Below are 12,335 nucleotides of genomic sequence, written 5' to 3'. Positions count from 1 at the left end.
CTGTGAATGAAATTGATGTCCTGTACGTTCTTAATTTTTTTTTTCAAATTTTGTCAAGGCACAAGGATGAGCATATTACATGTGTGTGTACTTGCGGGAAACTTGAACTTTTCTTCAGAGGAGCAGAAACTAATTTATTTACACTTTGACCATTTAGAGAAAGATTTTGCATCTTTCAGCTACTTAGGGTATTATTTGTGAGTTCGTGGGCTGGTCTGCAGAGGTCTTACCTCAGAGGTTTGGGGCTCCATTTCATAATTGGAATGGGTGTGGCTCACAAAACTTGGGCTACACATGATAAATGGTAACAACACCTTCCAGGTAGATACAGGAACGGCACTGCTTTTCTCATCTTACTGGTGAGAAAATTAGCATCCAGAGAGTTTTGTTAAGTTTAGCCAGAATCATTCAGCAAGCCAGGATCCCATGACAATTAAGACATAGGTGTGTCAGTCCAGTGGCAAAGGTGTTCTGTCAAAAGGCAGTCACAGAAGATGGAGGTGTCCTTCATGGTGACCCTGAAGTGGCGCCTTTTCAAAGGGAGATGCAATTCCCAGAGCTTGAGGTTGGATAACGGTAGTTTTCTTTTCCTAAACTGAGAGGCTGGGGCGGGTTTAGAGTAGAGAGTTGCGACTCCTGAGTGGGGCTCTGCCCAAGTCTCTGATGTGTGATCTGGAGTGTGGCATGGGAAATTGCTGATGCTGTACCCCGGGGGCCACATTAGTGGAGGTCAATTGAGGAAGAATTCTGTTCTTAAAGAGTGAACAACAACATGGACAATGTAGAAGAATGTTAATATTCCTGAATTTCATGCCCATCCTATTGCCCGCCAGAAGGCCCCTAGGCCCATTGCCAGGTTCTTTCTGCTTTTGCCTCATGCGGCTCAGTCTTGGACAGTTGCCTGTGGTCACCAGGCAAAGCCTGTTTCTTTGTGTGCTATTACTTAAGTACAAGTGATATTAAAAAACAATTCTCAAGCAGCCTGTCAGCTGACTGAAGTGATGGGACCGCATTTGGGATATTAGGAAGAATTGGCACAAATTGAGAGAGATGATGCTCTGGCAGCAGCCCCAGGCCACCACCAGCCACTGAGCAGTTCTGTCTGAACCTGCAGGCTACCCTCCGCAGTATAGGTGACACCTTGTCAGCTCCCTGGCTTGTGCCTTAGTCACCTGTGATCCCTGGGGACTAAACTGGACACAGGTAGGAAGTCACCCCAAGGTTTCAGGTAGCTGGTCATATTATCCAAATTATCTTCTCCATGATCGTCATCCAGGTCCAAATCATAATCATAGAAGGACAGAAATTAAGAGCCAGATAGGAGCTGCTTTTCTCTTTGTCTTCCAAGCAGGAAAACTGAAGTACAGAGTACTTACATGATTTGCTTGGGATCCTACAGTGAATTTAATGCTAAGCCAAGACAAGACCCCAGGCCATCCAGCCCACTGTCCCACTGACCTGCTGTTGGGTGTTTCAAGTATGGTATCATTTTCCTGGCCCCTCATTCCTGTTTTTCCCAAACAACCTCCTGACGAAATAATATGTTTTGATGAATCTCAACTCTACTTAGTTAAGGGAAAAAAAGTATATCTGCATTTAAAGGTATTTAAATTTAAATTAATTAAAGTTAAATTAAATTAAAATTTCAGTTTCTCAGTTGGACTTGCCACATTTCAAGTGTTTAGCTGCCACGTGTAACTAGTGGCTACCATATTGGATTGTGCAGATTGTAGAACGTTTCCATCATAGCACAAAGTTGGACAGGACTGATGCAGGATATTCCAAGGAACAAAAAGTAAAATGGATAAAAAGTATGGGAATATTAAGACTATCGCTAACTACCAGGGAGATTAGCTATCTTTGTACAAAATTTTTCCAAGACAAGGCATCTTTGTTTTGGGGTTGGTATATCTTCTGAAGGTGGCATTTTATGTCTTTTTTTTTCAGCGTTAATATAATTATTTATCACCACTTGGCGTTTCTCAGACCCGTTTTGTTTTTCTTCCTTTTATAGAGATAAAGGAGATACAGTGCAATAAGTTGCAATCCCCAAGGAACAAGATGAATTAATAGAAATATCAGTTCATTTGTTTCCTTTCTCCAAAAAGAAACCTGCTATTTGCTGAGCCTTCTAAAAGCTCGTTGTCCTGGAATTAATAACGATAATAATAATGCAGTGAATCAATTATTGTAATTTTTATAATATTTTACTGCTTAGAGGAACCTCAGAAGATTTAGCATATCCTCTGTCGAGCTACTTCTCTTTACTCGAAAATAGAATAGGGAAGTAGGTCAGTGCTTGTGCTAAAAGCAAAAAGTAAGCACTCTCATTTTTTTTTTCCCCCAAACGTCATTATATTTTCGTCTTGGCTCTGAGACTGATAGCACCAATGCCTGCTGGCTTAGTGCTCTCTAAGTTGTGGTCCGATTCCATATGGCATCTGTCCTGGAGGAGCCTTATAGGTGGCTCTTTGCCAAGAGCAAAAGCGGAATTGGTGCTCTGGATCCCGATGAGGTTTGTAGGTGAGGTGCCAGCAGAGATGTCTGTGCTCGCGTCTGCAAATGGCCACTGAGTCTACAGGAAGCATCACCCTAGAGAAACCCAGTTCATGGAATATTAAGGCACAACAGTCTGCCTTTATGTCTTGCTTCCTTTTCATCGTCCAGATTCTGCAGACACCTCTCTTTAGGAGTGTGACATAGGAAAAGTCACTTTACCTCCATGACTCTCAGTTGCTTCCTTTCCAAAATGGGGATAATGATTTCAATTTCCTGGAGCTATTGTGATATTGTATGTCAAGTACCTGGCAAAGCTTTCTGGCAAAGAGGAGCCCCTCAGTAAATATTTGTTGAATTTGAATCTAATTCCTGCACTCTGGTGGGCGCTGAGGATGACTGGGGAGTACAGAGAAGCGAGCTAGTCGAATTTTCTAAGCCTGAGATCAAATTCTCGTAAATAGATCTCACTGAGAGTCTTGCTTAGATTTGGGGTATCTGTTCCCATAATTACTCCTCTGTGAAGAGCACATTGGCTCTCCACGGCCTCTGGTAAGTACCCTGGAAGGTTTAACTATTGGACACACAGTTTCTGGCTTCCTTAAATGTGTCAACGCTTACAGCCCCATGAGGACCAACGAAGTCAGTAAGTCTCTGCTAGAAATGAGCATTAGCCAGGAAGAGAGTTGAGAGTCCAAAGAAGGAGGAGCTTACATAGATTAGAAGACAGTTAACCAGGCTGTTGTGGGATAGGACCACCCATCCGGCACAGAAGCTTTGATGGGGAAGATGTGCTCTTGCTGTTGATTTGTATAACAATTAGACCTTGTTGGATTTACTTAAGGAAGGGATTGTCATGCCTTTGGCATTTGACGCAAACCTTTGGAACAGTTGTTTACAAAATGGCAAGTAGCTGGGAAAGGATATAGGTGTGAATGAGAGGCCCTCACTGATGTGACTGTGGGAATGGAGAAGAAGGGAATCTGTGGAGATGCAGACACCGATATGTGATTATTGAGAAAATATAGGTCTTGAAGCAGTCTTAAGGGACTCTTAAGCTCAGCTCTTTTTCCCCTCCTTCCCACAGATAGAAAGAGGGAATTGTGTGTGTGTGTGTTTCTTTTAGTGCTGCCTTTTCTTTGGCAGTAGGACTTGCTCTTGGCCCTGCCTTACAAATTTGCCATGGGCTGTTCACTCTCAGCCCGAGGAACGACTTGTGCATCACAAGGTCAGAGAAGGGGTTAACAGTAGAAATAGCCAACACTTACTAACCTCTTACTCTGTGCCATGTCCTGTACTAAGTATGAGACTCCGAGATGGAGTTGATTGTTCCCATTTTACAGATAAAGAGTCCTAGGCCCAGAGTGGCACAGTTAGGAAGTAGTGGTGCCAGGATCCAAAGCCCGTGCCATGAACACTGACACCCCTCTGCTTCTGGATGATAAGAGGTCTCTGGGCATCTGTCAAGGATGCCTGATGGGGGAAGGATTATAAATATGTACTCACCAACATAAAGACCAAAGGTGTAAGGTGTAAGCTCTGCTCAGTTTCCCTTCCTTTATGCGCCTCAGTGGCCGTGTATTTTCTGAGAAAGTAAAAACGACCTCTCATTTAGAGAGACATTAAGCAATGCTTGCTCTAGAATTCTAAGCGTAGATATTAGGACTACCGTACTGTCGCCTAACTCCTCTGTGGTTATTAGCTGTGCTCTGTTCAGGCAACATGCAATAGCCCCATTCTTTGAACTTCCGTTTGCTGTTAGCTGAGACCTGTGGCAATGCCTTCCTCTTTTCATTCTAGCTGACTGTCAACAGCGGTAACCACAAGTCCTTCCTGTCCCAGAAATAAGTCTTGCCACACTCTCAGCTCTCAACGAGCTGTGAACGCTACATTCTGTTCTGCGTGGGACTTTGCCACCTCCACCCTGCCGAAATCAGCTCCATGGGATAAACGTGTTTATTGAATTCTCAAAGGGTGATTTGAAAATAAGTATAGGTGCATAAGAACAAGATAAACAATGGGGCTCTAATATAAACAAGCATTACATTACACCTAAATTGTTGAAAGAAGATTTTGTGCTCAATATTTTATTCAGCGGAACATTTTTTATAACAATAAGGTTGATTAGAAAAAGCTCTGAAAGTGCTTCAAGTTAGATAGTCTGATTGTTTATCTCAAGGATAAAAAATAAAATGGTAAAATAGGGGGGATAAGAAGAAGTAGAAATTGAAGCCAGGACCTAGTGAAGAATATTTGCCATCATTTTCATTTCTGGATTAAATTGAATACAAGAATTCTCCTTTCTGTAGGTTTTTTTTTTGTTTTTTTAGCCATGAATGTCTTTTTTTTTTTCTCCCCCCACGGGCTCAGGGCTAGCGTAGGTCCACAGCCAATTTAAGGTGCTCTGGTATTTTTTGATTGTTTCTTTTAACCAAATAAGGAACCCTGCTTAAGATCTTTGAATACCTTCTTACTATGACTCTGAAGCTACAGTGAAATGACACCTGCCATTTGCAGCAAAGTTTTAGTCCATGTGTCCCTTTAATGATCTTCCTGCCCCATTGGGCTGGGGGGCAGCCCCATGGCTCTGTAGATACCATATCTGCCGGGTTTCCACTTGTTTAGGTGCATTTTATTTTCACAGGCTGAGAAGCTAAACGAAGAGCACAGTCCTGCAAATGAATGCTGCTTAGGGCATTCAGCCTTGTCACTTGGCAGAGTAGGTGGGTTTAGAGTGCATTAGGAGGGGGGATGATGAAGAGGGTATGTGGTTTTGCTTTACTATTTACTGCAGCTTAAATTGGGGAGATCCAAGTGACAAATGAAAACCTTCATCATCATATTACATGATGGTGATGAGAATGGTAGGTTCTAAACAAGCATTCTCTGTTCCAAATGAGGGTTTTGGAAAACAGCATTAAGGAAGATTGATATGTAAAAGCTTATGGTCTTGTTCTTTGTATCAGCCCCAAATATTTATTGAAGCTAGGAGAAGAAAAAGCAGACTTTCCTCTTTTCTCTCCCAAACGTGTGATTGTTTAGAACTCAAGTGCAACATCTGGAAGTCAGATATACAGACAGCAATTTATGGAGTGTGAAAGATTTGAAATATTCAGTGTCCTTTAGCGGGAACTCAACTTTCTGGGGCTGCATTTTTTTTCCGGCACAAAGCAGGCAATTCTGAGATCGCCTTTGCCTCTCTGAATTAAACCCTTTGTGCCCGGGTTCCATAAACAATGTGCTTTTTAAACGGGAGCCCCCTCCCGGCCCCAGCTCTTTTCTCCAGCGTGGGCAGCCAATCGGCTGCACGGAGCCGCATTGCTGGAGCACTTTCCAGTCTGAGCAGCAACAACGTACTAATTTGATGCACACATGGATGCCTCGCGCACTCTGCAAATTCATCACCAGCATCTTGCATTAGTCATCTGACGGACTGCCAAGTGTTTCATTTTCTTTTCATGTGACTTTATTATTACCACCTCTCTCCTCTCTTCCAAAAACCTCCAAAAACAGGAGAGGGAGAGGGTGGAGGGGGGAAATCCAGCAGAAATCCAGCCCTGCCTTTCTTTCCACACGAGAGCCAGTGAGGGGCTGATAACGCTGCGGATGCGTTGATGGCTTCCTTGCAGAGCGAGACCTGCACTTAACTTGCAGCTGCCTCCTGAGCTGGGTTTCAAGATGTCCACGCCCCGGGTGACAGCCGGCGGGGCGCTGCCCTGTGCTCGGGCGCCGATGCTGAACAGCAGCCTGCAGTGAGAGCCCGCCGCTGCCGCCACCGAGGAGCAACCTAATGGTGCCTGTGCTTTGTTTTAGTTCATCAAATTTCTACGACTCATTAGGCACTTTGCCCCGTGCTCCTCTTCCTCCTCCTTCCGCCTCCCCGCCCTCACCCCTCTATTTTTTTTCTTCCTGTCCCTCGCCGTGCAGCCCTAACTCTGGCTCCCGGTTCCCTTTTGACAGTAACGGCACAGCCAACAAGATGAACGGCGCTTTGGATCACTCAGACCAACCAGACCCAGATGCCATTAAGATGTTTGTCGGACAGATCCCCCGGTCCTGGTCGGAAAAGGAGCTGAAAGAACTTTTTGAGCCTTACGGAGCCGTCTACCAGATCAACGTCCTCCGGGACCGGAGTCAGAACCCTCCCCAGAGTAAAGGTACAGACAGTGGGGACCCCGTGACTGGGGCGGGATTGAGGGGGCCGAGTCGTGGGCATCCCTGGGCGTCGCGGGAGGGAGGACTGTGAGTAGGAGCCGGCCCTCTGCCCCTGTGCCCCGGCGCGACCAGCCCAGCTCCTCCCGGCGCCCCCGCCCGCCTGCCTCCGGGACAGGTGGACGAGCTGGCCTGGGACCAGGGAGGGAGGAGCGGAGGGAGGGCGAACGGCCGCGCCTCTGTCCAGGCGCGTGATTGCTCTCCTGAGGTCACTTTCTAGGCAGCGCAGGCTCTTCACAGGAGAAGTGACTGCCTCTCTAAGGAATAGCGTTTCTCAGCCTTGCATTTCAGGAGCTAACTCTATCTACCCCTGCCTTCCTATTATTACCCATGTAATTACAATTGCATTTCACTTTTCCATAGCCTATGGGCATTCTGAAATGCCTTGTAAACTGTCAGTGTGATACCACTGGTGCAAGGAATAAAGGGTACACTTTTAAGAAGGACATCAGTTCTTGGGGTCTAGAGGAGGACCATTAAGTGAAATGTGCCTTTTGGGGCGGGAAGTAGCACCCTAGTGGCCTGAAATAGTTAGCACACTTTCAAAAATGCTTGTGGTTTACGCCCTTACCAGAGGTAAGATTCAAGTGTACAGTCTGGTGGTTGTTACTGCCTCCATTTTAAGATGAGGGTGATAGGGGGTTGCAATTACTAAAACAGAGAGAGGCCGGAAACCTCTCCGCCAGGTTAAAGCTTCTGTGTATGGGAGTCATCCTTTGTAAGCTCTGTGCAGACTGAATTTAAAATATCTTTGCTGCTGCAACCATTTGGTCTACGTTGATGTTTTAACCTTGCTTTGGTAATTTTGTTCTCTCTCTGTTCTCGATCTCTTGGTCTTTCAACCCAGGGCTCCATCTTTCTGTGGGTCTCACAGTTCCTTTTTGTCTGCACCTTGGGATTTCTGTCTGGCTTGTTTTCTTTCTCTATGGCTTCTCGTGAGAGCTCCTGCAAGCTCATTGCTTTGGCTTGTACTTGCCCTTTAGTTACATACTTTTATCTGAGCCTCTTCCTTACTGTCAAGGTGAAGGCCTGTGACTAAGTAATTGTTAAGACTCTGATGTTCTGTGACTGTGAGAAATGTTGAGCCATCTCTTGTTCCTTATAGTTGTTGAGGTCTGCTAGGACTTTTTAGAACCTTTTAAGGAATTTAAAAGCCCCCAGCGAATACTCATTTTATTAAAGTGAACAGACGTGCCTTCAGATTGTGTTCATAAGACTCTCATTTCTATCTCAAAACATATCGTGTAACTGGAGTGTTTTCAAAAGAATACATATAGAATTTTGTCACCACAAACCCGATTCTCTCATAATTTGAAAAATAGAAAATTAGATATCTAAAAATCAGTAGGATTAAAAACATCCAGATTAGGGCACTATTAAGAATGCTTATTAATCATATTCTTGAGTTAATTACTTACATGTTTTCTAAATGGAGAAGACTAGAATTTTTTAATACTTAGCTTTCATAGTATTCTACTGAGGAAAGGCAGTATAAAGCCCTGGACTGGAGCTGAGTTAGCCAATAAGGACCCTCCCACCATCTAGGATGGTGCCCACAGAAAACTAGGCCAGAGGCAGTAAACTAGTGCTTTAGAGCAGTAACCACAGTTCACCCTTGACTAGGAAAATAGGCCTCCAAATTTCAGTTTTCCAACGTTTTTGAAAATGACATCTGACTTAATGATCAGAGCTTATTTATTTTTATGATGCCTGGTTACTTGCATTTTAGCTTTTGATTACACGTCTTGCCTTAGCCAAAAAGACTTTTCTCTCAGTCAAGTAGGAACTTGTGCATGGCCTAGTTCTACCAATTTCTCTCTTTTCCCCAATGTTCCTCTGAGCAATATCTTTACCAGGCTGTTGAAGAATATACATTTTGATAACTTCATTCACTAGGTCTTAGAATAACTTCATTGAAATAGTTTGCATAAATCCAGAGTCTTGGAGGGGAAGGAAGGCCTGATGTGTAAACGAACTTTTCCCAGCACACGCTATGTACCAGCTCCTATGTTAGGAGCTTTCCTTATGTTCTCTCATTTAGTTCTTACTGAAATCCTGAAAGTAGATGGTATTAGTCACATTTTACAGATGAGAAAACTGAGGCTGAGAAAAAGTTAAGAAATGGAGCCCAGTTTACCCAACTAGCAAGTGGCAGAGTAGAGACTTGAGCACAGTCCATCTGTCTTCATGTGCTACGCCATCTTGCCTCTCAGTGAGATAAGGCCACAAACAAGCCTTGGTCTGCTCCGTTTCAGGACTTAGGTCAGAAGCCTTCTCCTTTACCAAAGAATTCCCCAAGTGAAAGGAAGGAATTTTGCCTTTTCAGGGCAGGGTTGATTTTGTTTCTGTCTTTGTGTATGGTTTTTATACTCATGGGTTTAGATTGTACATCACTCCAACTTATGGTATCATGGGATAGAAGTTACAGATGAAATCATTCAAATCTTACCTTTGGAAATATAGGTCAATTCCCATTACCGTGAGCTCCAAGTCTCACATCAAATATTGCTTGAAGTATGTGGGCTGTCAGCCAAAGCTTGAAAGGGTTTTTGTTATACAGACATCTCTGTTGTAACGGGATTTGTTGTGATGGGATTTGAGCTGTATAATGACATTCCTCTCGGGGGATTACAGCCCTTAGCTGCTTACGTATAGACAGCAACAACCAGCACTTTTCTTTACATTGATACCTATGTATGCCTTACGTTATTTCCCTGGTCGTATGTAAAATAGGACCTCACGTTTACGTTGGTCCTGACTCTGTCAGCGGAGTACAATTATCCTGTTTCCTCAGGGCTGATGTCAGAGCCTCAGAAATTAGAATCTTGGAGGCTCTTTCTAAAGATGGTTTAAATTTTCTAAGCAAGGCTTTTGGAATGACCTTACTGATAGCGATGGTTCCAAGGAAAGACAAAATCAGTCTATTACCTAATCCAAGTGAGTTAGGTTTTTTTCTCACTTTGCATCTGAGGTTCTATTTAGTCTTGAGGCATAGAAACTTTGTTCTGTTTTTGAAATCATCCTTTACAAGTTAGCGTTTAACCTGTTGATTTCTTCTCCCTGTAAACGTGTGTGTTGATCAAGCAGGCTTGGCAACCCTGGGAAACCTAGCTAAGTGAACTCTCCCGCCTACTAGGACTTAACGGAGAGGATGTTTTATTCAGTGGTTTTTTTTGTCAAGTCTCTGTGTGGTGAAAAATGCCAGGTAGTAGTTAGGAGCATGGCCTTTGAAGTCAGACAAGCCTAAATTCAATTTCTGGCCCTGTCTCTTCCTGGGTGTTGGCCTTGAGCACATGACTTAATCACGTCTGAAAATGAAATAGGGTTGCTGAGATGAAGTTATGTGCTCTACACAGAGCTGGAATACGGTAGGAGCTTGTTGTCGTGATGGTTGTTATTACAGTTATTGTTATCATCATTGTCTCCAAGAACTTCACGTCTAATAGGGACAGTGAGGCCAGCACACAGGTAACGATAATATAAAAGAACGTGAGATAAGAGTAAGTAAGAAAGAGATGAGCGTATTTGAACTATGGAAGTTCCAGGGAGGAATGAGTAACTTGGAGCTATGGAGATAGGAAAACATGGCCTGTTTCCCAAATCTTGGGGAGGGGGGAAGGATTTCAGTAAGTAAAGAAAAATGTTGAGCATTACAAGTGGATGGACTGGCCCGATTCAGGCGTGGAGATGAGAAAACGCAGGGCAAATTCTGGGAACTATGGATTCTCCCGAAGTTCAGAGAAAATGTGAAATATATGAAATGAAATGGAACAGAGGAAGATCACAATGCCTAGAAATAAAGGCTAGGACCAGTTCTTAGAGGGCCTTAATTCTCCAAATAAAATATTTTAATTTTATTTGTTGGACAATGGAGGCTCTGTGAAGGTATTTTAGCAAGGGGAAAAGGAGCTAGGAGACTGGTGAACCTGTTGACTTGTCTTGACAAGTACTTGCAGCCTGAACAGAGACGCTGTCATGACAATGGAGAGGGAGGAGCTGAGTGATACAGACATCACAGTGGTGGAAGGAAGGGGACTCGATAACTAAATTGGGGCAGTGATGGCCAGGAGGTTTTGGTTTAACCAGGAGAAGTGGGAAAGCAGTCAGCAATGGTGGGAACAGGGAAGGAGAGGAATATTAAGTTCAGTTTTGATTGTGTTGAGTCTGAGGTGCCACAGAAGAATCAAGAAGGATGTGGGCCAAGAGGAGCCATTGGATTTGGTGACTGGGAGGGCTTGAGAATTTCAGAAGGATAGCTGAGGTCACGGTGAGGAGAGGGATTGTGCAGGTATACATGTGGAGAAATAAGTGCAGACTCCCCTTTCTAGCAGTCAGATCACGTAAGGAAAGAGAGCTTAGGTCTTTTTTTGTCTGTTTTTTTTTGATGAGGAAGATTGTCCCTGAGCTAACATCTGTGCCAGTCTTCCTCTATTTTGTATGTGGGATGACACCACAGCATGGCTTGACAAGTGATGTGTAGGCCATGCCCGGGATGCGAACCCATGAACCCCAGGCCACCAAAGCAGAGCCTGTGAACTTAACCACTACATCATCAGGCCAGCTCCTTTTTTTTTTTTTTTTTAAAGCAAAAGATAAGATAGAGCAAAAGGAGAGAGTGAAGTGTAAGGAAGACAGGAATCAGAGTCCTGGAAGAGACGACAGGAGCGGTTGAAGAGTGCCTATAAACGGGTGGAAAGATGCTTCACCTGAGACAGCAGGGCAGTTTGGGGGAAGTCACAACACAGCATGGGAGGAATAGACAATACAGATCCCCTTGGTCTTCTCAGTAGACAGCACATTTCTGAGAAGGCTGGGCAGCATTGAAGACTTAAGGAGAATGGGAAAGGTTTAAAATGATACTTTGGAAAGTCCAGTTGAGGAAAGAATCACAGGATTATTGAACAGCTTGAGAGCCTGGTTACACTTAGGTTGTGTCAATTTAGAGCTGAGCCTAATGGTTGTCGTTCTGTGGTTTTCCATCCGTGAGTGAGCAGAGAAACAGAATCAGAGGGAGCCGAGCGTTGGTGATGACCAAGACAGACGTGGTAGAAGGTCAGGAAGGGCGTTGACTGTGTTGGAATGTCCCCTGAGATCTAAGATAGGGAAGCTGATAAAGGCTGGTCTGGGAGGAGAAGGAAGAGTTGAGGGGTTGGAGATGGTGAACGAGGTGCGGGGGAAGAGGTGGCAGGTATGGAGATTGTGTTCAGTGAGACCAAGGAACCCCTAAGTGGGAGGCAAAGTGTGTGCCTTGGATCATGACTCTGCTACTATTTCAGTTTAATCAAAATTATAATGCAGGATCATAGCACCCTGAAAAAGCTTACTCTATAATGAATGCTGGTTACATTTTTCTAAGCTCAAGTGGTTAGGTGGTGTTATCCTGATTTTACAGGAAGGAGAACTGAGGAGTCTGTACTAAGCAACTAGAAAAAAATCCTTTAAGCGTTTGAGATTGGAGGGTAGAAACAGACCCCCGGTCCTAACCCAATGCCTGTTTGGTTGCATTTTGACCATCTCTCTTTGGCGACTTCTCAGCCAAAAGAGAACTAGAAATGAGAAGTGGCTTGTGTCAACTGTCTCTACATGCCCACAGGCCTGAAGGGCAAAACTTCCTTTTTTCTAGAAAT

At 44.1% G+C, this 12,335-nt stretch overlaps 1 protein-coding gene across 42 annotated transcripts in view; it reads left to right on the top strand.

Moving 5' to 3' along the window:
• Positions 1-12,335, top strand: part of CELF2 (CUGBP Elav-like family member 2) — a 500,204-nt gene that overhangs the window by 334,605 nt on the left and 153,264 nt on the right. For 35 of the 42 annotated variants that reach the window (XM_070501030.1, XM_070501053.1, XM_070501051.1 and 32 more), the window contains one exon: positions 6,457-6,653. In XM_070501030.1, coding sequence (XP_070357131.1) covers positions 6,457-6,653 — 197 coding nt within the window. Of the gene's footprint in view, positions 1-5,831; positions 6,290-6,456; positions 6,654-12,335 lie in introns of those variants that run through there. The other 7 variants (XM_070501045.1, XM_014866596.3, XM_070501049.1 and 4 more) reach the window with 6 other exon arrangements.

Source organism: Equus asinus, chromosome 29 (genome assembly GCF_041296235.1).
Source record: "Equus asinus isolate D_3611 breed Donkey chromosome 29, EquAss-T2T_v2, whole genome shotgun sequence".
NCBI lineage: Eukaryota > Metazoa > Chordata > Mammalia > Perissodactyla > Equidae > Equus > Equus asinus.
This window is presented reverse-complemented; position numbering and strand designations above follow the sequence as displayed.